At 45.9% G+C, this 25,694-nt stretch overlaps 1 protein-coding gene across 4 annotated transcripts in view; it reads left to right on the top strand.

Annotated features, from left to right (window-relative positions):
* Nucleotides 1-25,694, top strand: part of CAST (calpastatin) — a 107,968-nt gene that overhangs the window by 5,306 nt on the left and 76,968 nt on the right. For all 4 annotated transcript variants that reach the window (XM_056112396.1, XM_056112399.1, XM_056112395.1 and 1 more), the window contains exons 2-3: nucleotides 10,193-10,255; nucleotides 18,595-18,663. In XM_056112396.1, the coding sequence (XP_055968371.1) occupies nucleotides 10,193-10,255; nucleotides 18,595-18,663 (132 nt within the window). The remainder of the gene's footprint in view (nucleotides 1-10,192; nucleotides 10,256-18,594; nucleotides 18,664-25,694) is intronic.

Here is a 25,694-nt window from a genome sequence, read left to right as displayed (position 1 = left end):
ACCTTGCTGTCTTGGTCGGCAGCCTCTGGTTTGGTTTAGAGTAGCATTTGATGACACTGTTCTTCTCATCACTTTCCACACTTCTGGAAAGCTAATTAGAGTCTACAAAATGCTTCTTAAAGGACGATGTCCATTGTTGGGCCAAACACAGGAAACGGTCATTTGAGATTTCAGGGTGAATTGATGGATGGGTTAGTTAGATAGGGTTGTCTTAGAAAATGGGATCGCTCTGAGAAGCTGAGTTTTCATTTGTTATTTCCTTAAATTTTTAGAAATTTTTGTAACATACACCTAACAAAATTTGCCAATGGATGAGGAGGTAGTTAAGCAATCAAGCACTGGCCTGGCATGATTCCCTGGCATAAGTAAATAAACGAATAAAATGTATCACCTTTGCCCGTTTAAGCGAATTGAGATCAGTGGAATTCAGTACACTCTTTTACATGTCTGTATGGACATGACCAGAAGGTTTTGTCTTACAAAACTGAAATACTATGTTCATTAGACAATACAGCCCCATTTAATTTACACATATACATTTTGTATACATAATTTTCCATACAAAAACAAACAAAAAGTTATTTTCCTATGTTATTTATCTTTCCATTTTCTTTTCCCAATTTCTTCTCTGTCTTCAAACCTTCACCAGTGACTCTCTCTCTCTTTTTTTTTTTATTAGTGAATCACCGTGAGGTACAGTTATAGGCTTACAAACTTTCATGCTTGCCTTTCAGTCACACAATGATCAAGTACCCATCCCTCCACCAGTGCCCATTTCCCACCACCAGTGGTCCCAGCATCCCTCCACCCTACCCCGCCTCTGTGGCAGAGCATTCCCTTGTGCTCTTTCTCTCTTTTGGGTGTTGTGGTTAGCAATAGATGTATTAAGTGGCCATCATGTTTGGTCTACAGTCCACTTTCAGCCCACATCTCCCATCCTCAGCGGGTCCTCTTAGCACCTATTACTTGGTGGTCCCTTCTCTTTCTGAGCTGCTTTTTCCCCCCAGCATGTGAGGCCGGCTTCTAAGCTGTGGAGTGATCCTTCTGGTACTTATCTCTACTATTTTTGGGTGTTAGTCTCCCACTCTGTTACTTTATATTCCACAAATGAGTGCAATCTTTCTATGTCTGTCTCTCTCTTTCTGACTCATTTCACTTAATATAATATTGTCCATGTTGATCTACCTATATGAAAATTTCATGACTTTATCTTTTCTAACAGCTGCATAGTATTCCATTGTGTAGATGTATCAAAGTTTCTTTAACCAGTCTTCTGTTCTCAGACACTTGGGTTTTTTCCAGATTTTGTCTATTGTAAACAATGCTGTACCTCCACTGTCTTTAGAACACTTAGTAGCTCTACCACCTGGTCTTCTGGGGACAGTTTTTGCATAGTGCTTTTTCTCTTTTGGACCTCCCATGATGTTTATTTATGCGCTTTATGATTTGTTGGTGAAACTGGCTATTTGAGTCTAACAATGTAGTAACTCTGAATTTGAGATTCTTCATCCACCCCTGAAATTTGATGTCTTCATTTGTTTTTAGTGCCGGTTGTTGAACTGTCTCCCTGCAAGAGTCTAACTAAAGTGTACATTTGAGGTCTTGGTCTTTTCTGAACCCAGTCTTTTGCTGTGCAATTATGGGTATTTTGTTTTGTTTTGTTTTGTGGCCACACAATCAGTTATCAGGGATTACTCCTGGTTCTGTGTTCAGTGATCACTCCTGATAAGGCCCTGGGGACCATATTGGGTATTAGGAATTGAACCCAGCATACAAGCAAGTGCCCTACCCTCTGTAATATTTCTCCAGCTCTAGGGGTATTTTCTTTCTTTCTTTCTTTCTTTCTTTTTAAATTTTTATTAGTGAAACACCATGAGGTACAGTTGTAGACGTACAAATTTTTGTGCTTGGGTTTCGGTTATACCATGATTGAGTTCCCATCTCTCCACCAGTGCCATTCTCCACCTCAAATGCTCCCAATACCCCTCCCACCCTCCATCCCCCATCCCACCCCACCCCTGTGGCAGGACATTCCCTTTTGTTTTCTCTCTCCTTTTGGGTGCTTTAGTTTGCAAAAGAGGCATTGAGTGTCAGTTATGTTTGGTCTGTAGTCTACTTTCAGCATGCATCTCTCATCCTGGGTGGACCTTCCCAACACCCTTTATTTGGTGCTCCCTTCTCTATTACCCAGGGAGTTCTACAACCCTCCACAGAGGAGAGGAGACAAAACCTATGAAATCAGTGTTTTTCAATAAGAAAAGTGCAAATGATAAATACCCACTCCAACCAACAGGGAAGAGAAGGGAAGGGGAGGGAGGTGAGAGACAGGAAGGTAAAGGGGTCTTAGGTTAGTTACTGAGAAGTATATGGGATTCATTTTTGATTGTAGACAAGGCAGAGCACAAAAACAAACTGGCAATAAGTAAAGATGCTCACAGTGGCTTTTTCACCTGCCATATGCCAGGCTCAGTGCTGGGAGAGGAAAAATTATGCATTGACCATACTTGGTCTTTTCTGCCCTTTTTCCTAGAGAAAACTACAGCTGAGCGATAGTACCGGGGATAGGGCATTTGCCTTCAATGTGGCCAAACTGGGTTCGATTCCCAGCATCCCATATGGTCCCCTGAGCACCGCCAGGAGTAATTCCTGAGTGCAGAGCCAGGAGTAACCCCTGTGCATTGCCAGGTGTGACCCAAAAAGCAAGAAAAAAAAAAAAAACCAACTACAGGCGCATTAGAATGACTGCTACAATCGCAGCAGCGTAACTTGAAGCTATCATGATGCCTTGATTGACTTAATCAAGACAATGATTAAGAAAATTCAGAAATTCCTCACTGTGGGTGGATCTGAATCTGTAACCTGACAGGAAGGGTGGACCAGGCGAAGACCTTTGCTCAGCAGGGCCACTGGAGGTCATCCACGGAACAAGTACATGTGAGGAATGGATGTGCATGGAGGTGGGAGGAGCAAAGGCTTAGGAAAAATCTGACCTGTCCATCCATCACTAACATCCCTTCCAGGGATGTCCCCAGGAGGGCGATGCTAGATTTTTCTAGTATGAATGAACATGTTTATAGAGAAACAGTGATGCCATCATGGAAAGCTAGGCTTTTCATGTTCTATTAATCATTCTCTTCACACCTCACACACAATGAACATTCACTGATGTTTAGGCTTTTGTGGTTTGTTTGTTTTGGCTATCTTCAGCAGTGCTCAGTGTGTTCCTCTGACTCTGCACTCAGGTCCTTGCTGGTGGTGCTCAGAGGACCATGAGGGGTGCTAACCCAGGTTGACTGCATACAGGCAAGCACTCTGCCGTTGTACCATCTCTCCAGCCCCATAATCACCAATTTTTAAAACATAGACCACAAGTTTTGCATTCTTTGTATCAAAATAAAGAAAAAAGAATAGGATATTGCTTTTGAATGATGCTATGGAGGTACATTTTCTTCACAGAAAAGAATTCTAAATTTTTCAAAACTATCTTAGATGCAAGAACAATGCCCTAACCTCATGTTCCCATCATTTGTGTTTAGTGATTATCAACATTATAACACAAAAGGCTCTATGGAAATCTTAACCTCACACACACACACACACTCATATACCTTCTCACATACCTACACAGGTACTCAAACACAGACACACTCACAGACACACATGAAACAATCATATATACTCAATGCACACACATATAGACATACATTTACACACATGTATATCCTTCCAAAGTATCTCTAAGTATAGTATTTGTATATTTGTCATCTCTGTGACCAGATTGATGTCGATTGTTTGGAAAACAAATTCTCTATATCCTTGGATTCCATACAGAGATGTGAATCTAAGTGTCTAAATTCACAGTGACACAACCGACTCAAAAGTAAACAATCACTTCTCAAATGGGCCTGATTCATATTTAGGAAAAAAATTAAAATCTAAATTCTCTGCTCTTTTATCTACAGCCTTAGAAAATAAAATATTTAAATCTGTGCTTCTCATTCATTTTACCATCTTGTGGTTTGGCACAGTCAGATTGATGCCAGCAAAAAAAAAAAGGGAATGGGCTCAAATAGCAAGGAACACGGGCTTCAGCTGGTTTCCTCTGAGGCCAGGTAGAGGGATAGGAGCCATCGCTGCAATGGACAAGAAGAAAACAGGCAGGATTGATTAGCACTGGATCTCATCACCTCTCACTCCATGCCCTTGTGGTCCTGTATGAGTTTGTTTGGGATGGAATGCAGAGAGTTGGTGACAATGGTATTGGAGGGCACCAGGGGGCCCAGTGGGGGGTGGCAGCGATGGAGAGATTAGATCTTGCAGGAGCTGCTGCCCTTCCTCAAGTGGAAGGACCACGCAGGGGAGGGGGAGACGTCTGGTTCCCACCTGCCACCTCAAGTCTGAATACAAACTCTGTGCTAGGGTGTGAGGGAGTCTAGAAGTCCCCTGAGTTTGTGTTGGGTGCTGAGTGCTGAGTGCACTGATGAGGCCTGCAGATAGCTGTGGTACTGGGATCCCCAGGCACCTGGAAACAAGGCCTTCTGGATTTGGCCGGGGCTGGGGCAGCACCAATATGCTTTTTCCAGGCTTCAGTGACTGAGCTGCCGCTCTGGGTGTCCTTGCCAGCATCCATCCCCTGGCCCTGTCTCCAAGTCAAAGAGGGAAGTCGCTCAGATTGTCTTGAAATCAACCCTACTATTGTTTTAAAAAGAAACAAACAAAACAGCACCACGCTTCTATTTGGAAATCATTCACCAACCATGCAATTCCCTCACGAAATCATTTAATCCACTCTCTTCCGTAGTATCTCTGCAGGGAGGTGCCAGTCTCCCCTAATTTATAAGGTTTTTCTCTCTCTCCACCCCCTCCAAGAAACACTATCACTTATTCATACCTTCATCCATTTTTAATAGAGCAAAGACATTGCAGAAGCACATCACATCTGCTCCTCTTTGCCAGCAGGCCTTGGCTTTGCAGACGCCTAGCTTCCTTCTGTCTTCTTTCTTCTTTTGGAGTAAACATGGGCTTGGTTTTATTCCGTTCTGTGTTCTGTGGCGGTGTCAGGGTGGAGCGGGGCGCAGAAGGGAGATTGCCCCCATGCCCCAAAGCCACGCCTGAACAGCACTGGGGAGCTGGACTCCTGCCGCAAGTCCTGAACATCTACCATCAGCTTCCTCACAGGCTTGTTTAGGGATGTGCTGTGGCCCCAGGTTTGAAGCAGATAAACGCTGTCTCCTGGAGTTGGGGTGCAGGACAGTTGTTACGGCACCACACATGGTGATGCAGGGGTGGCAGTTGTTTGGGAAATTACTCCACTTGGTTGGAGGACAGGAAGGTCCTTTCTCTGTTCCCAGCTCCCCCAGCATGTCTCATCTCTGCCCATCATCTTAGCTCTCTGTGCAGTTCCAGGCTTTGGCAGCTGTAGACTCCTATGAATCCCAGTGAGAATTTGCCCAAGATACGGTCAGGGCAATAGCCCAGCTATAAAGTTGTCAGTTACTGAGGACTGGATGGCATTAAGGACCACTTATAAATTCTTAGCAAAATGGTGCTATTAAAGTTGGGTAGGGAAAAGTCTCCAGTGTAAGGAGATGCTTGGTGAAATATTTAGGCATAGAGTTTCAGGATATCTGTCATTTATTTTATAATATAGGTATATATGTACTAATATGGTGATTATCCTTATATAACTATCTATAATAACTAGGCCCAGCTATCCTAAATGTGCAAAACACAGGGAAAAATTATACTGACTCTTAAGTGGTAACAATATCAACGTTCATTGTCCTACCCCTTCAACTTTTCTAAATGTCAGAACAAATTTGTAGTCAAAATTCAACAAAACGACTCCAGAAACTGAACAAATATTACCTATAATGCTACCCCCAAATGTCAGACGACTTTGTGTTCTTTATTTAGGTAATTATACTTTTGTGTATTGTAACAAAACTTTCTATTGAGAACAGACATTTCTTTTGAAGGCACAAAGCAAGAATTCTTCTGAAACATAATTTTGACCCAGAATTTTGAAACCCATTATGCATCTCACTCCCAAACTATTGTTTGAGCCTTCATGACACTGAAGGAAGGATCGGGGGGATTTATTTTTACTTGCTAATTCATGTAGAATCAGTGCTAATTTGAGCTATAACTGGTGGTGCTGGGGTTGGGGATATCAGAGTCTATGTTGGGGTTGCAGATGGGACACGTGTGCTTCCCCACCGAGCTTGCTCCCACCCCTTTGACTATTTCAGTGAAGCAAGTAGCTGATGCTGTTGGCTAGTCAAGGCGTGAAATTTTGAAATAAGTGTTAAAAATGTTCAAAGGAAAATAACTAGGCCTGGGAGGTGGCTCAAAGGACTGAAGCAAATGCTTTACACACTTGAGTCTGCATGCTCTCCCGAGCGCTGTGCTGAGATCGAGCTCTGAGCATTGCTGGGTGTGGCCCCCAAAACCAAATGGAGTGGGGGGTTCTGTTTACATCTTTTTCTCTCTCCCTCTTGGTCACTTTCTCTTTCTGTCTGTCTCTGTCTGTCTCTGTCTCTGTCTGTCTCTGTCTCTGTCTCTCTGTCTCTGTCTCTCTCTCTCTCTCTCTCTGTCTCTCTCTCTCCCTCTCTCTCCCTCCCCTTCCTTTTTTATCAGCACCCAGCAGTACCCAGAGGCTGACCCTGGGGCTGCCTCATGAAAAGCATGTGTCCAGCCTCGATTCATCTCTCTGGCTCTGTATGCCTGATCTTAAGGGAGAAAGAGCTGTCTGCCCTCACCGTGTGGGAATAAACCCTCATATAGATTTTGGCGTCCGCAGGAAGTCGCGTGGGACCTGTCTAGGAGCCAGTGTCTCTGTTTCCCCACTTAGGAAATGAAATAATGATACCTCCCAACCAGCAAATGAGGCCCCCAGAGCCGCATGCTCCGCCTGTCGTGGGCGTGCTATTATTACCCATGTCTGATCTGAAAAAGATACAGAGCCGAGATAGTAAGTGACTAGAATACCCTGGTGCTGAGTGGACCAGTTCTGGACAGAGAGTGCTGGGAAGTCTCCATCGTTATAGACCTGTCAGGCTCAGCAGCTCTCCCCTGGCCTTCGGGACTCTGCACACCAGGGATTCCAAAACTGCCTCATAGCTCCGAGCACTGGTGCATGCTTGGACCTTAGATCATTCCTTGTTCTTAAGATCCATCAATTACTTCCTGCTGGTTACTCTGCTGGTGGGCGAATAACCCTTAGGCTGAGCAACCCTCCAGAGCAGCCTCCCTCACCTGGAGGGCTGCTGTGTGGCCGCTCTTTCTGCCTTCACTCCTGAGGGCCTCTTCTGGAAATTCCTCTTCACAAGTGACTATTTCCTGGTTTTTCATGCAAAGAACGTTGAAGGAGAGATTTTGGCCACAAATCTGATATTTCTAGAACTTTTTGTTTTGGTAGGAACCCAAGCAGTGCCAGTGAGCCACTTCAGGCCATCCACGGACAGCCTGACCCGAAGTTCAGTGCTCAGGCTGAGGCTATGAAGCTGTTTGGCCATGTGGTGCTCGGGGCCTCTAGGTTGCACCTGACCGGGACTGGGGGCTCTAGGATTGCACCTGGCCAGAGCTGAGGCTCTAGGCTGTATCTGGCCAGGGCGGAGGGTGCTAGGCTGCACCTGGCTGGTGCTTGTGGCTCTAGGCTGCACCTAGCTGGTGCATGGGATGTGCAGTATAAGATTTCTAATCTTCTGCATGCAAAGAGTGTGCTCCTGACCACGGAGCTACCTCCCCAGGCCCTCCATCCTCCCTTTATGCTAAGGGACTATTATCTTGGACTTTGTCATGCATGACACAGTGACCACAGCCTCCCAGCCACAAAGCCTGCTTGTAAACTCTTCCCAGTGGGTGGCCAGTCCCTATGTGAAAGGCTCCCCAGTGACTTCCTGCTCTGGGTTCTGCTTCCCTGAGGGTCCTCCCTCTCCTTCTCGCTTTCCTGTGCTGTTGGTGTGCGATGCCCCGATGCCCAGGTGGTGACACAGCAGCAGCTCACTCATCTTCATCACAGTTTCCATCACTCATCTCCATGGCCACCATCAGGTGAATATGCCTTTTTTTTTTTCAGTCCCCAAACTGGTTTCTAACCTTAGAAAAAGCTCCACATAGTGACCACACCTGTTTTTAACAATAACAGAAACATTTGGCGTGAAATCCGAGACAAAGACATGATGAAATCTGATGCCTGCCTGGTGGCTGGCTGTGGTGCTCCATGGCTTCATGGGCTTCACTGCATGCAGGCTCGCCAGTGCTCACGCTTCTCAGTGGAGGTCTCAGCTGGGGATGCGGTGCAGCTGGGCTGGCTCTGGCTTAAGGGCTTGCACCCTGCTGGGGCACGTGCCCGTCATGTCTCTTAAGCTGTGGTGCTGTCTTTTGTGGCATCCGCACACACCTGTGTGTAGTGTCAGAGCTGCTGGGACCATGCTTGATGCATGTGGGACCCGGAATTTGAACTCGTGACCACACTGAGCCCTGTGCTCTCCCTTCAGGCCCCTTGGGGAGTCCAGTTGTAAAAACCATTTGTATGTGGGTATCAAATGAGAATGTATGTTAGCAGGTGGAGGCATAGATCACCATTGCCCCCAGAGTATAGGGAGAAGGGAAGAAATAGAGGGACAGGGAAGAGGAGAAGGGATAGATGAGAAGCAACAGGGCAGGGATCGAAGGGATCCAGGTGTGTTTAGTGGTGGGAAGGGACAGCAGAGTTAAATAGCCAAACCACAGAATCAACACCACTGAAATCATGAGACCCAAGCCTCAATAAACAAATTTAAGAGGTGTCTGTCAAGGTGGCACGGGGCTGGTGTGGGCTGTAGGGGAGAGAACCTGGGAACACGGGTGAAGGGACGTTTACACGGGTGGCGGGATTGGTCATGGAACCTTGTATGCCAAAAACCCAACTCTGAATAGCTTTGTAATTCACGGTGCTTTAGTAAAATAAAATTGGGAGAGGGAGGAGGAAGAATGTATGTGGATACTAGAGAACTCGCCATCTCTGTTACCTTCGTTCTTTTTCATTCACATGGTCCCACCCACCTCAATCCAGGCTGTGATGCTGCCCAAGGGGAGGGGGTGAGACTTTGTAGTTTGGCTTTGCTGAAGGTGCACAGGGTGGGCTCAGGATGAGCTTTCTCCCCTGTGGACTGGGGACGTCCCAGGCATGCTCAGGAGTCCCCAGGGGCCCTGCAGGTGGTTCTCGGCCGCTGCAGGTAACGCAGCCCGGCTGGCAGTTGGATGCAAGGACTAGAGTATGTAGAGCAGCTCAGGGCCTGTGGGGCTGGGGCCACAGGGCCACCCTGGCAGTGCTGGGGCCTCAGATTCCACCTATGATGCCTACGGGGTCGTGCAGTGCCTGTATCAAACCCCCATCAGCGCCCCAGCCCCAGCAATGAACTTCGTAGTTTCTGAGATTTAGACTTCCGGTTTCCATTGTCGTGCATAGCCCACAGTGTGTCTGAAATGAAAGGATTCTTTGTGCCCTTCTTTTTAGTAACATACACAATTTTTTAATTTCTCTAGCAAATTCAATAGCGTTCCTGACTCATGTTACCCTATTATCAAAATAAATGAGCCCCGAAGCCACTGAGAGCTTTTGTGGCACATCAAGGCATTCACATCATCCCTGCGAGAACAACCATTGTTTCTGGGTGCAATTCTGAAGGCCAGATTGAGCCAAAGGTTCCTGCCCGCCATGCTCCTTCTTGTCTGCATTGGTGAAGGCCCTGGGTCTGGTCAATGTTCCAGCAGTGGTGAATATTCCCTGGGAGGCCCAGGGGGCCCCGGGGACACTCATGGCCTAGCAAGGCTGTGTCCTGCCCAGATTCAGGCTGCCAGGAGGCTTCCCTGCACCTCTGGGCTCAACACAGTCCTTAGCTGCGCCCACCCCCCCCATCCATTCGGACCAGATGCCTCCCACGAAGACAGCTGGGGCTTCAGTTACACCCACATTTAGTGGGAGCCGAGATGCCGGCTTGGGATTGCTGTCCCGACTGATTCATTACCCCCTAATGAAGGTCTGCAGGGTCCCTGGAATCATGGCACGATCACATTCTCATGAGGAAGATTATAGCACCTGGTTTTTAAAGTCTGTGCATTTGCCCTTGGGATTAAGTGACAGGACACTATCTCTATCACCTCCTTCTTTTAACACTACCTTTTCTCTTTTTAAAATATTTTCTAGCATGTCAATGAAAAAAACAATGGATTGTCTTCCAAACCGGGAGAGAAGAAAAGCACCGATGAGGTAAATTTCAAAAAAACAGAGTTTCTTTTCTCTCTCTCTCTCTCTCTCTCTCTCTCTCTCTCTCTCTCTCTTGCTTTTAAACGGCGGATTCTGGCTCACTTTCAAACTATGAACTCTGACTTGGAGCTTGAAGGAAGGAGAGCACAAAGAGGGCCCGCTGAAATATTGGCCTGCTGAGATTTAACTGTGATTGAATTCCAGTTACATGAAAATCATTGAAAATCTAAAGAAAACAAAGTGTTCCTGGAGGAGGAAAGTTTGGAAACAGTTTCTATTTAAAAATTAATCTCCATGGTTGTAGATTTAAAGGAGAAAACCAAGAGAAAGCAGAAAAGGAAATGGTTTTGTGTGGCGGCAGAGATAGCCTGGCTTAACTAGTCGTTCGAGTTCAGAAACGTAAAGGACAGCGAGTGAGAAGGATTTTTTTTTAAATTTTATTGAATCACTGTGAGAGTTACAAGCTTCATGTTTGGGTTACAATCACACAATGGTCAAACACCCATCCCTCCACCAGTGCACATTCCCCACCACCAATATCCCCAATATACCCCCCCTTTCCCACCCTCCCCCTGCCTCCATGGCAGACATGATTCCCCATAATCTCATAATCTCTCTCTACTTTTGGTCATTATGGTTTGCAATACAGACACTGAGAGGGTATCCTGTTTGGTCCTTCATCCACTTTCTGCACACATCTCCCATCTGGACCAATTCTTCCAGCCATTTTTATTTTTTTTTTATTTTTTATTTTTTTTTGGCAATCCTGAGAAGGATTTTTTTATTTGGGCGGGCTCTGTGAAATACTAGTAGAATGGAATCTCCCCACTTGCAGATGAGTTTGTTTTCTTTCTTCTTGTATGTGTTGGGCCACCCCTGCTGGCGTTCAGGGACTGTTCCGTACTTGGTTCTTAGGGGTCACGCGCCCTCATGCTCAGGGGACCAGATGGTGCTGGTCTGGAGCCCGGGCCTTCTGCTTTCGGCCGGCCTGTGAAGCTCTTGCCGCTGAGCTGGGGGTTCTTTGGTTTGTGCGTTTCTCCTGTCACTGCATCATGCCCCACGTACACAGAAATAGGGCCAGTTCTCCCTGGACAGCCACAGGACCTTGCCAGGCTGGATTTGCCCTCCGTTAGCTGACTTCCATGTTCAGGGTCTCAGCAGACGAGTTCACTCCCTCAGTTCAGAGAGCCTGTGTCATTTCTAGCCTGTAAAACTGCCAGGTCCTGAAAGGCAGGTAGAACTTTAGAAAACGTGTAAAAAATATCAACATGCATGGAGACCTGCGTGGCTAGAACCTGCTCTGAATTGCACTCAGGGTTACTCCTCTGCTTTTCACCCTTCTCCCCTCTACCAGCGCCTGTGAGACTGGAACTGAGCTCGTGTTTTATGTTCATTCATGGATTTTTTTTTTTTTTGCTTTTTGGGTCACACCCGGCGATGCACAGGGGTTCCTCCTGGCTCTGCGCTCAGGAATTACCCCTGGTGGTGCTCAGGGGACCATATGGGATGCTGGGAATTGAACCCGGGTCGGCCGCATGCAAGGCAAACGCCCTACCCGCTGTGCTATTGCTCCAGCCCCCATTCATGGATTTTTTTTTAAGAGTTATCTTGGCAGTTCTGCGGGTCCGTGTGGTCCCAGGGACTAACTCAGGGTCTTGCACCTATGTGTGTTCTCTATCACCTTATCCCTGCTCCCTTGAGGTCATACCTTACTAAACAGATTTGTGCTGATTTCATACCCATGAAAAGCAAATTTATACCATTCACTCCCTGACTCAACTCTACTACCTATCAAATAATTTCGTTTTTGAAGACAATCACATTTCTTTGCTCTCCAAATAAGGAATAACGATTTTTGGATGTAAATTCTGTTAATATTAATCAATATTTTGTTATTTTTCCTCCAAAAGAAATCATTTACAGTAGTGGTCAAGAAGATAGTAGGCTCATCCTTAGAGCATCATTCTTATCATCCAACCCTTTATGTTGCTACATAATACTTGAAGTTCTAATACTATTTCTCCAATGTAGGGAAGTCACAGTTTAGGGAACAGCTCTCTCTACGTTCGGTTTCTACCTAAAGCAGTTTTAGAGTCTGCATTATTAGGAACCTTTCGAAGACCTTGGGAAGACTTATGAGGGGCTGTTCCCGGTAGAGCCCAGGAGAAATATAGCTTTCCTCATCAGCAGAAACAGGCTGTATGATCCATCTGCTGTGGGAAGGCTGAACTTCCACCTGAAGAAGATGGAATTTTTCTTCTTTTTCAGCAGTTCCAATTTCAAGAAATTCCAATACTGTTTCATAACCCTGCTGAGAAATACGGACTTCCAACTCCTGCATCTGTGCCAGAGACTAGCTGCTCCTCAGTTCTGCCTCATCCCAGCCAGCACAGGCCAAGGAGAACAGAGGCTATGTGCTGCCCCTGTGGTGGAGAGATCCGTGTAGGCGGAGATAGCAGGGTGTTCATTATCTCCCAGTTCTGCCCACATCTAGGTGCTAGGGTGGGCAGGCAGTGGGCTGGTGGCTGCGTAAATTGAGCCCATAGGATGTCCGCAGAGAGTCATGCTTTTTTTTTTTTTTAACTCTTTGGGTCACACCCGGTGATGCTTAGGGGCTAACTCCTGGCTCTGCACTCAGGAATTACTCCTGGAGGTGCTCGGGGGAGCATATGGAATGCTGGGAATTGAAATCGGGTCAGCTATGTGCAAGGCAAACACCCTACCCGCTGTGCTATTGCTCCAGCCCCGTCTCTCATGCTTTTTGTCATGTGCAAATAAGTCACCAATAAGATGCTTTGTCTACAGAGAAGATTCAAGAAAAGCACTTTGCATCGGTACCACTGTGGTCTTTGTGTTCATGGTTCTGAAGTCATGTGTAGTCTGCACTTGTTCCATGCCAGGCCTACTCGCATCTTCTCTTCCTCCTGGTGTTAGCAGGGAAGGCATTCCCCAATGGACACTTTCTCCCCAAAACTTTCTGGTTTCTGTCACTGTTGAAGATGAAGTGAGATTAAGAAGCTTTTTCTTGGCTTGAATGAGCCATCTTCAAACTGGCTTCTGCCTCCAGTTTACATTGTCCCCCAAATATAAACAAATATTCTGGTTTGGCTTCCGAGGGTTTAAGCAGGTACTGAGACAAATTTAGTCTGAACATATTTGGTTTCTGTCCTCCATGTATTTCTTGGCACTTTTTCCTGTTGGATTTCATCTGGAGGTGCAGGAAAAAGGTTACAGAAGAGGACGTTATAACCAAGAGAAAATTTGATTCGGGTTCTATAAGAGCCACTGTCGCTTGGTCACTTGTGAATATCTGAAGTTGAGTTCAGCTGTGAACTTCAGAGCTTTCCACCCTGCCATTAAGTTTTCCTTTTTTACCAAACGACTCCTACACAACTAGCTAATCCTGCATGTCTGGAGAAACTTTGGTAGACTCTCTCCACTAAAATGTCACTGCCCATATTGCACTAGCAACGTCTTACTTTGAGGATGTACTCGAGGAAATGTCAGTGAGAATGTCTTTGTTTATGCGAATCACTATGGCTTGGTTAAGTCCTGCTCAGATATTGAGGAATTTTTGGACCCAATGTTGCATGGACTATCCAAGATCAAATGACTATAGACAGGAAAAAGGAAGATGGAAACATTTAACCTCAGAATCTTTAAATACAGCCGGATGCAGACGGCCTTCCAAACCTGCAATCACATCTATTTAAAGTGCCTCACTGACGCATGAGGCCACAGTAAGGGACTGTGAGCACATCAGCAACATGCTTCAGCATGGTTCTGAGGGGTAGGAAGCACAGGATGGGTATATCTTACAAGCCAATTCTAATAAATTAAAAGTTAATGAAGAGGGGCCAGAGTGATACTACAGTGGGGAGGGTATTTGGTGACCCAGGGTTTGAAATCTGGCATCCCTTATGGTCTCCCAAGCCTGCCAAGAGTAATTCCTGAGTGCACAGTCAGAGTAACCCCTGAGCATCACTAGGTGTGGCCCAATCTCTCCAAAGTTAATAAAGAATAATATAAATATGAAATATATAAAACAAACAAACACTGTCCTCCCGTTGTTCATCGATTTGCTCGAGCGGGCCCAGTAACGTGTCCATCGTGAGACTTGTTGTTACTGTGTTTGGCATATTGAATACATCACGGGGAGCTTGCCAGGCTTTGCAGTGCGGGTGAGATACTCTCGGTAGCTTGCCGGACTCTCCGAGAGGGGTGGAGGAATCGAACCCATCTTGGCCGGGCTGGCTTCGTGCAAGGCAAACGCCCTACCACTGTGCTATATATATAAATAGATTAGAAAATTGTGCCTTAAAATAAAAGATGTTTTCCCGCTTTCTACCCTCCCCCTCCCTTCTTCCTTCCCTCCCTCCTTTCCTTTCTTTCTTTCTCCTTTCTTTCTTTCTTTCTTCCTGGCTATGCACTCAGGAATTACTCCTAGTGGTGCTTGGGAGACCATATGGGATGCCAAGATTGAATCTGAATCAGCCCACCTGCAGGGCAATTACCTTACTCACTGTATTCTCTCCAGCCCTGAGATACGTTTAGTTTTTCATTGGTGGCTTTCCTTTTCCCAGTATTGACTTCTTCTGTCTAAAAATGCATAAATAATGTATTGAATGACGCCAACATTTTAAAATTTGTTCCTCATTTTTTTCCTTAGTGACATCTATCTCTTTTAATCACAAGGGCAATCTGTGCTTCTAATTTTTCTTTATGCCTGAATTTTAGTATGATCCGTTAATAGTTACTAAAACTCAAGCCAGGGAGCTAGCTCGAGGGCCGGTGTGCACATCAAGTCCCCCATCCCCAGGCCCCATGGGGCCGCAATCACTTCTTAGCACCTGAGTGTGTCCAGACACATACACACACTCACACACATATTTATGCAAGCACACACATACTTATACACACATACACACACTCACACATACATAGTTATATACACATATACTCACACACATCTCCACGTGCACACACATTCGTATACTCACACTCACACACACACAGTTACCAGTGTCACTATCTATACAATTATGAATACACGATAATTCCACACTAATAAGAATAAACATAAAAGTGTAATTATTAATTGTCATTCCTGGGTTCTTTCCTACAAATCGAGCCTCCAATTCCTGAGTGTTCTAATTGGAATTCAAGGAACAGAATTTTTTGAGCCTTTAGTACATTCCAGAAATGTATTTCTCTGAAGTGTGAACTTAGCAAATGCAGTTTTGAAGAAAACATTCCTCATAGGAAATCAAAAGCTAAAATGATCTCAGAATCATTCCCCACTTTTGGTTTCACTTAGTCCTTAGGATAAAAATTGCTTCTGTGTTATAGCCTTTTAATCACATTTCCTGCTTATTTTTTAAAAAAAAACACAAGATTCTATAAAATCTGGAGCTATGCATTGCTCTTATTCACTCATAAAAATGGAACAGAAAGTTGACTGACTACATTTTAAAGTGATATATTTAAAAGCTAATAAGGGTTCTTACTGCAAGCCACAAAGACAAGAGCTTGCTGAAATTTGTGTCAGATGTGATGACATGAGTTCACCCAGCTGCGAATTGTACAGTGCAGGAGACCTCCAGTGGTGGGAAGGAGGCTGCGGGCCAGTGTTCAAAAGAAAGACGGAATGAAGTATTTCTTATCTCAGCAGAGATAATGCTTTGTGGCTTTATCTTCTGAAATAGTGTGCATGTGTGTTTTAAAACACACATGGGGCTTGGTTTTGAGACCATATCTTTCCAATTGCCCTGAGTCAGAAGAGTAAGATTTTTAGGGACAGCCCTTTGCTTTTTGTCAAAGGAGTTAGGGGCATGGAGGGAAACTAAGTCATGACAGAGTGAGCCACAAGGAGCAGAGTTCTTCTGATTCCTAGTCAACACAGTCCTTGTAGATACAAAAGTCACTCAAGGACTTTCACTGGCAGTGATGTGCAGACAATGAATGATCGGAAACAAAGCATATTCAGAAGTGTCTACTGCGGTGTGTTATGAAGGCCTTTGTGTCTGGGATGTTTCATCTGATAGGTGAAAATTCTATATCATAGTGTGTATCAGTGACAAGACTTGTTCATTAGGGCCTCTCATGCTTGGTAGGGCTCCCTGCTGCTCTGCCTCAGTGAGCATATTCTGTTACACTTCTGTTAATAGAAGCAACCCATGCTGATTTGCAGACTACTTGCAACCACGATGTAAAGAAACGTTTGTGAATAAGAGTAAGAGTGTTAAAATTGCCGGGGTTGGGCAATCTGTCTATCTTTTTGACAGGTAGTCTTTTTCTAAACATCATTTACCAATAAGCATGTGTTTTCATGTGCAAACATCATATACTTCTTGCCATTTTACAGGATGATGGTTAAATAATAAAATTGGTTTGTTAAAAATTTTGCCAAAACATATTTCTGATGAGAGCTTTCTTTTCTGAATAGCACTACATTTTGTGAAGTGTAAGAGACCATGGGTTTAAAAATGCACCAATTGGAATCAATTCAATTAGTTCACCCTGACCAAAGCACTCTTACAGTGCTTTTCAGATGCTTCTGTATGCAAGAAGTATGAAGCAGGAAAGAAAATAGTAACTTCAGAACCATAAAAACCAGAGTAGTCTGAAAATCTGAAAATTTAAGATTGTTCAAATGCTTAATTCCACCTTTGCATTCAGAGCACAAACAGACACTTCATTCTTTCTGCCTGAATCTTTTTTTTCCCCCTAAAATCAATATTATCCTGACTGGTAGCCTTCCAATATGTATGAAATATGATGAAGTTTTGGTAGTTTCAACAGTTCTAATCTCTATTAGGAGGCTACACATTTATCTTGCTTCTAAGGATAGTCGAACAATGTCTTGAAGTTCCTGAAGATAGTACAGCAAACAGGTCTTCAAAAGTGTCTTGGACAAGTATTTGAGTATCTCAGCGGCCTAACCACTGAGGATTTTGATATTTATTTAATGAGAAAGTTGTTGTGCTTGTTAAAGTCTGTCTCACAGTAATTCAATTAAAAAGTTTTTTAAAAAAGTTTTGTTTTTTTTTTTAAAAAGAAAGTTGTGCATTTGTTTGCTGAGAAATCCTGTGACCTGCCTGAGTGTGTTCTGGACCATAATAGATAGACCATCCAGATAGAGGGCCCTGCACCTTAACTTTCCTAAGGCTCTGTTGGGGGTGTGGGCGTGCTCTGGTGGAAAGGAGATACTTGTCAACATGGCCATCTGCAGAAGAGTTATGGGGTTGCAGAGCCTCTGTTTAGCTTTGGGCAGGGACAGATGCAGGTGGAACGATTTCACTGGAAATATTTATGAGGCAGGAATCTAAAAACACCATCCAAGAGAGTCCAAGAGATTGCAACGGATGTCACGCACTTGCCTTGCGTGCAACTGACCGGGGTTCGATCTAGCACCACATACTGTTCCCCAAACTTCTCCAGGGGTGATCCCTGAGCACAGAGTCAGGAGTAAGACCTGAGCGCCACAGGGTGTAGTCCCCAACTTCTCTCCACTCCCACCCAAAACCTATCTCCCCTCATTCTTCTACCTGCGGACTCTCTCATGGTATCAGTGTAAGGACTGGCAGCTCTGCCAAGCAGTAAATAAATAACAGTTGTTTTCTATCTGTCTACACCTGCAGCCAGTGCTGGTTATTGCACGTAGGACCTTCCTTGTGCTTGACCCCTTCCCCACTTTCATTGTTCTACAGCAGTAGGGCATTTGCCTTGGACGCAGCCAACATTGCCGACCCGAGTTCGATTCCTCTGCCCCTCTCGGAGAGCCCGGCAAGCTACCAAAAGTATCTCGCCTACATGGCAGAGCCTGGCAAGCTACCCGTGACGTATTCGATATGCCAGACACAGTAACAACAAAGTCTCCAATGAAGACGTTACTGGGCCCACTCGAGCAAATCGATGAACAACGGGAGGATAGTGACAGTGACAGTTCCTTAATCATGAGTAATGGCGAGCACTTTTTCATATGCTCTTTGCCATGCGGATGTCCTTGTTGGGGAAGTGTCTGTTCTTCTCCTCGACCCTTTTATAGATAGAGGCATTGGATTCACATCCTTGTACATTGAGTGGTGGTATGACACTGAATTCTGCTCTTCTTCAAGATTGAATAATGAGCAGTTGGGAGTTTATCGACATGGTTTTCCTTTTCAACATTTATGTAGTTTGGGCAAAGGTATGAATAAGTTAGAATCGGGTTCATTTTTGCGCCTAGTTTATTAATGTGCTTATTTAACTTGAGAAGATATTTGAAGCGATGCAAGAATATTTACTTGGCCACATTGTGAAGCTGTTCTCCCTCACTAAAACTGATCTTTTCTATTTTCAAGAAAAGAGCAACAAGCTTTGGAAGCAGTCAGCCCTCCAGAGGCCATGCTGGTGCCGCCCCAGGTCCCAGGGTAAGTCATTTCTGTTTGTGAAAATACTGGGTGCTAGTCACTATTCGGAGCTGAGAGCCGGTGTCGTTTCACTTCTGGGGACAACACGGTTGGATAATCGAAAACCTTCCCAAACTGCATCTCATTTGCCCTGACATACAGAAACGTGCATTTTCAATAATCTGATCAGGGTCCTTGGCATGCTCACCCACATATGATCAAGTATTCTTCGGGGATGAAATACTTCAAAGCTTTGCACCTTATAAAAACCACTAAAGTTTGCCCTTTCAAGATAAGAAATCATAACCCTAGCTGGTAGTTTTTAATATATGATAGTTATGTTAAGCCCTTTTAGGTATATGTCTTCCAATATGTTTAAGATAATCAGAAAACATACCCTAACACATGCTTGCTCTACAACTGTTTTAAACAATCAATTTATCCTTTAAAACCAGCAACTCGGGGCCTGGAATGATAGTACAGGTGGTAGGGTGTTCACCTTGCATGTGGCTGACACGGGTTCGATCCCCAGCATCTTATATGGCCCCTTGAGCACCACTAGGAGTAATTTCTGAATGCAGAGCCAGGAGTAACCCCTGAGCATTGCCGGGTATGACCCAAAAAGCGGTACTACTAGCTCTTTGGTCCAAGACTGTAAACTTTGAAGAAAGATGTCAAGACATTTAGGAAGAGTATCAGCACAAAGCCAGGCTTTACTGTTTTAGCAAGTCCAGCTGATGCTCCCTGGGAGGGTTCCCACTTACTGGAGGGCGCAAATTCACCGCAGGTCCGCAGAGCACTTAGCCCTGAGTTCAGCATCTATCGGATGCAGAGAAAATAGACTTCTGCTCAGATTATTCTGGGGAGTCAGCCACTCCCTGTGGTGCTTGGAGGCCACTAGGACTGCAACCAGCAGGCCTGTGGGACTGAGGACTACGGGGGTTCACCCATACCATAACTGAGCTCCACCTGGAGCTGCATTCCTGCCACTCCCACTGCCCCCCCCCCCCCCCACCTCTGACTTTCTTCTCAATACTCCGGTCTGTTGTTTGGACATGTCCAACTAAAGATAATTTTCTAAGCATATGGAAATTAAAAAAAAAATTCAAGTGAGTCACTATAAGATACAGTTACAAAGCTTTCCTGTTTGAGTTTCAGTCATACAGTGATTGAACACCCAACCCTTCACCAGTGCACATATTCTAACACCAATGTCCCCAATATTCCCCTCATCCTACCCCTCCCCCTGACTGTATGGTAGATAATCTCCCCCACACTCTCTTTTATATCACTTCTTACGAATAGCACGCGATGTCGCACAGCCGAAAGGGTGGCTATGTGTTCCTGTAATTCCAAGATTTTAGCTAATTAGGGTCTGGAGAAATCTCTGCAGTGAGCTGCTCAGTTCAGAGATTCTTTTGAGTGTCTCTGGATCATGGCCATTATGGAGCTTAAGTAGCAGCCAGAGGTAGTTTGTAGGCTTGACCTTCAGGGTCCCATGGGGGGGTGGGGGGATGAAAGGGACTGGGCTATCCCCTAACCCTTGAGGCCTGGAGTTTAGCATGTGGAATATTATCAGTATGGTACCTCAGCTTGGCTTCTACCTGGGATGCTTCTGAAAATGAGATGCAGAATGAGCGAGATTCCAAGCCAATATTACCAGGGTTGTTGCTTCCTAAAATTTCAGAGCACAGTGTGAATGTCCACTTGGCTGTATGGAAAAATTGGACTCTTCTTTACCTGGGGGTGAGGGGCGGGAGATAGTACTAGGATTGAAGCACTTATCTAGCATGTGGTCGACCCAGATTTGATCCCCAGCACCACATGGTTCCCTGAGCACCACTGATGCATCCGTGGAGGCTCCAGAGCCACTGTGGGGACAGAGGTGTCCCTGGCACCACAGGACCCAGCCCTGCATTTTTGTCCCCTTGCACTGAACCTGATTGCTGAGAATCACCGGAAGGGGCCCTGGGGTTCCCAAGCACTTTTTGGAAGTCTGCACCCTGCAAAATCCCCAGATTCATCCTGCCTTCGGAGAAGAGAGATTAGAGAGACAGTGGCCCTCAAGCCCACCCTGTTGGGAATCTGGCAGGGTTGGAGCTGGAGCCCGAGAGGTTTTGGCCACATGTTCAGCATTTTAGTATTTAGTGGCAAACGTGACATCTCCTTGGCTTCTAGCTACTGTCCCTGCACATGTTCTTCCCCACTATAATTTCCTGATTTACTTCCCTTCCGGTGTTAAAATCTGAATACTTTCTTTGGGGTCTTGCTTTTTTCCTTTTCGTTTCTTTGACTCTTCAGAGTGAAGAAGAAGATGACCATTTCTTTGCTTTTTTTTTTTTTCAACTCTCGACTGGAAGGGCTTTAACTTGGTGTCATCATTAATAAATTGTGTAAGAGTATATGTGTGAGTGTGAGTGAATGTGTGAGCACAAGTGTGAGCGTTTGAGTTTGTGTGAGTGTGAGAGTGTATGTATGTGAGGGCATATGTGTGTGAGCGTGTGTGAATGGGCGTGAGAGTATATGGAAGTATGTGAGTGTATGTGAATGAGAATGTGTGCATATTATGAATGATTCGGAGTGTGTGAGTGTGTGAGTGAGAGTGTGGGAGTGTGGGAGTGAGTGAGGATGAGTGTGTGAGACTGTGTGAGAAAGTTTGTGAGAGTTCGTGTGTGAGAGAATGTGTGAGAGTTTGTGAGTACGTGGGAGTGTGAGAGTGTGAGAGTTTGTGAGAGAGTGAGAGCATGTGAGTGTGAGTGTATGAGGGTGAGAGTGTGTGAGTATTTGAGTGTCTGAGAGTGTGTGTGTGTGAGTGTGAGTGTATGAGGGTGAGAGTGTGTGAGTATTTGAGTGTCTGAGAGTGTGTGTGTGTGAGTGTGTGAGAGTGAGTGTGTGAGAGTGTGAGAGATTTTGTGAGAGTGAGAGTGTGTGAGTATGATTGTGTGAGAGAGTTTGTGAGAGAGTGAGAGTGTGTGGGAATGTGTGTGTGTGAGTGTGAGTGTGTGAGAGTGTGTGAGTGTGTGAGGCGGGGTGTCACGCACATGAGGCTTGTGCAGCTCTGCTGAGCTACATTCCAGCCTCAGTATCCATTTTACCAAATCATCATTCCCAGGCATCATTTAGAAAAACTTGGGGACAGTGACACTGGTGGTCCCTGGAAGCCTTTTATTATAGGCAGGACAATATTCTCCCAACACATTCAGATATAATTAGCCTTGACAGTCAGCCCTGGGTTTCTGGCTCAGGTTGGACACATCCCACTTGAGTCAAGTAAGCAGTCATGTTATCCTTGTGATTAAAACCTCAGAGTCGGGCTTAAGGCACACATTTCTTTCAAGCTCATGTGTGAGCCGTGTGTTGCAGAGTGGCTGCCAGCGATGGATTATGCGAGTTCTGAGCAAATGAGCGCGTGTGTCCTCCAGTAGAATCACTTAGCCAGGCACTTCTGGAATTGGGATTTCAGGAGTGTTTCAGGGATAGAGATATGCCCAGTGCAAAGGAAATGTAAGATGTGAGTGCCAGAGTGCAAGCTTTGATGACGGAATGAGGAAAGGCACTGAGGCTGCAGCAGCTGGAGAGATTCAGAGCAGATAACTGGAGCTCTCATGGCTGGTCCATCATGCGTGTTGATTGCTGGACTTGCTCCCTCAGCCTCGTCCAGACCCAGCCTGGATGTGTGTGCAGATTTTTCCTGCAGAAGGCCACAGCTGTGGGACACTGGCCAGGGCCGTTCATTCCCCCTGGGGCTCGCTCTGACAAGCAGAGCATCTTGGGCGTGGCGGGACCCTGTGGAAAAGCCCTCGAGGCCCCCGTGGAGGAATGTGGCCCAGACGATGCCAACGGTACTCCTGTGTTCTCAAGGTCCAGTGCTAGCAACCTTGCTGCGGCCTGTCTCAAAGCTTGCAAAGCCTCTTCCTTGCTTGCAAAGTCCTGGTGGCTGGGGCTTCCTCGCCGGCTACGTTAGCTGCTCGGTGTCCCATGGACCCGCCAGGAAGGAGTCGGGTGGGAATGATCTGGATCTTTGGGGAGGTCGCCCTGCTCCGGGTGAGAGTCTCAGCACAGCTGCCAGCAGACAGGCGGGGAAGGAAAACAGGAAGCCCACAGGGAACTGAAGGGAAATCACAGCAGGCCCTGCAGAGGGGGATAAAAAGCCTCTTGCCCGCAGCTGCTGGGAGAAGCCAGCTAGAGGGGGCAGGAAGCAGCTTTGCTGTGCTGGGTCCTGGGGCTCCCATGAACACCTGCATTCCTGTGCGCCCAGAGCCCTCCCTGCTGCCTTCCTCCCCCCTCCCCCCCAAGACAGGAGCTGGGGCCGCAAAGGTCTGTCCTGGAAGACGCCTGGACTTGTGAGGGGAAGCTGCACGGCCAACAGCAAAGCATCTTAGTTTGGACAACCATGCGCACATTTTATTTTTGTCAAATTATTATTTTATTTCTGATATTTGTTTGTTTGGGGGGGTCACCCCCTGGTGGTGCTCAGTGTTTACTCTGGTCTCTGTGCCCAGGGGTCACCCCTGCTGGTGCTTGGGGAACTGTTTGGGGCATGGGGATTGAACTGGGATCAGCTGCATGCAAAATAAGTTCTCTATCCGCTATATCATATTTGCCCCCTCTTTAAAAATGTATTATCTATTTCTTTTTCAAACTTTTAATCACAGTGATAAAGAGGGGACAGGAGGACTGTTCCATTTATTATCTATTTCTAATGTGAGTAATGGTCCCCAGTACCCCCCACCAAAGTTCACTGTCATCCAACACCCAAATACCCTTCTGCCGACTGTCCCCACATCTTCCTTCTGCAAACTATCCATTCGTCACACCTGTTTCACATATGAATGGAATCACCTGGCTAATATCTCTACTTCCGTATTCATTGTATTCAGCACAACTGCCCAGGTTTGTCCATTTGATCACAGAGGGCAGAGTTTCTGTGCAGTACAGATCTCCACTGAGTATATGTGCATGGGTTCTTGATCCAGGCATCTGCTGTTGTCCATTTGGGTTGATTTGTGTGTGTGTGTTGTGTGTGTGTGTGTGTGTGTGTGTGTGACTCACTGTGAGATACAGTTACAAAGCTTTCATGTTTGAGATTCAGCCATACAATGATCAAACACCCATCCCTCCACCAGTGCACATTTTCCACCACCAATGTCCCCAGTATCCCCCCACCCCCACCCCAACCCAGTCCTCACCCTGCCTCTATGGCAGACAATTTCCCCAATATTCTCTCTCTACTTTGGGCATTATAGTTTGCTCAAATTTTCCCACCACCATTCAAGCCTGCCTATCAGGTGCGTCACTAGATAATTTATTCTGTATTGCACACTTTGAATATGAGAGGTCATATTCTGGAATTCTTCTGGAATTCTAAGATTGTAAATGGTTGGGTTCCAGAGACATCTCTGTAGGCACTAATACCTTTTGGAGTTCAACTGGGAGTCTCTGGGCCAGGGCTGTTGGTGTGCTGCGATGGCACCCAGAGGCAGATTGTGGGCATGGCAGCCAGGGTGCCCAGCAGGCGGGGAGCCGGGGAGGGACACGGCCTGGAGACTTAGTCCTGGAACCCACATACCCAGAACTTGCTTGTGGAAGCTCGTGATTGCTGGGGTTCCATCTGAAGTGCCAGGGAGAGAACAACTGCTCCATCTGGGGTGTCCCAGTGAAATTGGCTCAGTCTGGGGTCCTGAGATATGGTTGATTTGTATTTTGATTACAGTGAGCAATGCATGTGCCCATATTTATATATGCCATAAAATGCAAGAAAACAAAATCATGCAACTTGTCACTACCTGGATGGAAGTGAAGGGGACCAGACTGAGTGAAATTGGGCAGGGCAGGCACAGGTGCAGAATGATCTCTCCTATGTGGGATATAAAGAAGCACAGATGGGAATAACAAACGGCCAGTGACAGTTGAGACTGAGAACTGGTCTACAGAACTAGACTCACCCCCAGGCCTGGGGTTTGGGACAGCTGAAAGAAGACCCTGAGATAGTGGTGGATGGCGCACGTTGGAAAATTGCATGCATGAAACCCTGTTGTTTATAGTAGCACAGAAACCTGGTGCCTCAAAAGAGAAGAAACTATCACTTAAGCTCACGGTTCCATGTGTAGTTTTGCTTGAGACAAGGCGAAATTAAAGGTTAAAAAGTTAATTTGAAAAAACTACATTAAGCAAATGTCACATTGTGTTAGCATGTGCATGTTGGATTAGTGAAATTTCTGTTCTTACAAGCCTGGTTAAGGAAGGCCGGGATGAGACTTTTCTTTCTCACAGGCTCCCAGTAGATGCCATTACTGCTGGTATGTTACCCACACTCTGGGGAGCAAGGATGCAGAATTATGCTAACTATTCTTTTATACTACTTGAACCTTAAGTCACATACACTGACTGGAAATTTTATTCATTCATTCATCATCCTGTTATTCGTCGATTGCCTCGAGCAGGCCCCAGTAACGTCTCCTTCATCCTAGCCCTGAGATTATATTCAAGGCTCTTTAGGAGAATGAGACCCATCATTGTTACTGGTATTTGGCATATTTGGTAGGCCACGGGGAGTTTGCCAGACTCTGCCCTGTGGGCAGGCTACATTCGATAGCCTGCAAGTTTGTCCAAAGTAGGAATGAGATAATAAGATGTCATAAAAAGATGTCCTGATAAGACGTCGCTTGGCCACGCAGTTCTGGGAGCTGGATTTTATAGTCTCTGAGTCTTGGCCGTTGATGGGATTACACGGCGCCAGGGGGCCAGGTGGTGGGTGTGACCCCCGCCTACTGGAATTTGGAGGATCTGGGTGGAGGATGCTCGATTCCAATCCGAGTAGGCTTGGAGATCTCGGCCCCGGAACCCACGTGGCTTTGTCCCTCTGCCAGTACCTTCATGTGTACAGTGACTGGAAATGGCTGTTGAAAATGAAAATTCTTTGGACGGGAGAGATAGCACAGCAAGTAAGGGACTTGCTTTGCACATGACTGACCCCTGGTCCCTGGCACCGCATCTGGTCCCCTGAGCACTACCAGGAGTGACCGTTGAGCACAGAGCCAGGAGAAAGCCCT

The sequence above is a fragment of the Sorex fumeus genome, unplaced genomic scaffold, assembly GCF_029834395.1.
Source record: "Sorex fumeus unplaced genomic scaffold, SorFum_2.1 ptg000018l, whole genome shotgun sequence".
Lineage (NCBI taxonomy): Eukaryota > Metazoa > Chordata > Mammalia > Eulipotyphla > Soricidae > Sorex > Sorex fumeus.
Note: the sequence above shows the minus strand (reverse complement) of the source record. Positions and strands in the feature narration are given on the sequence as shown.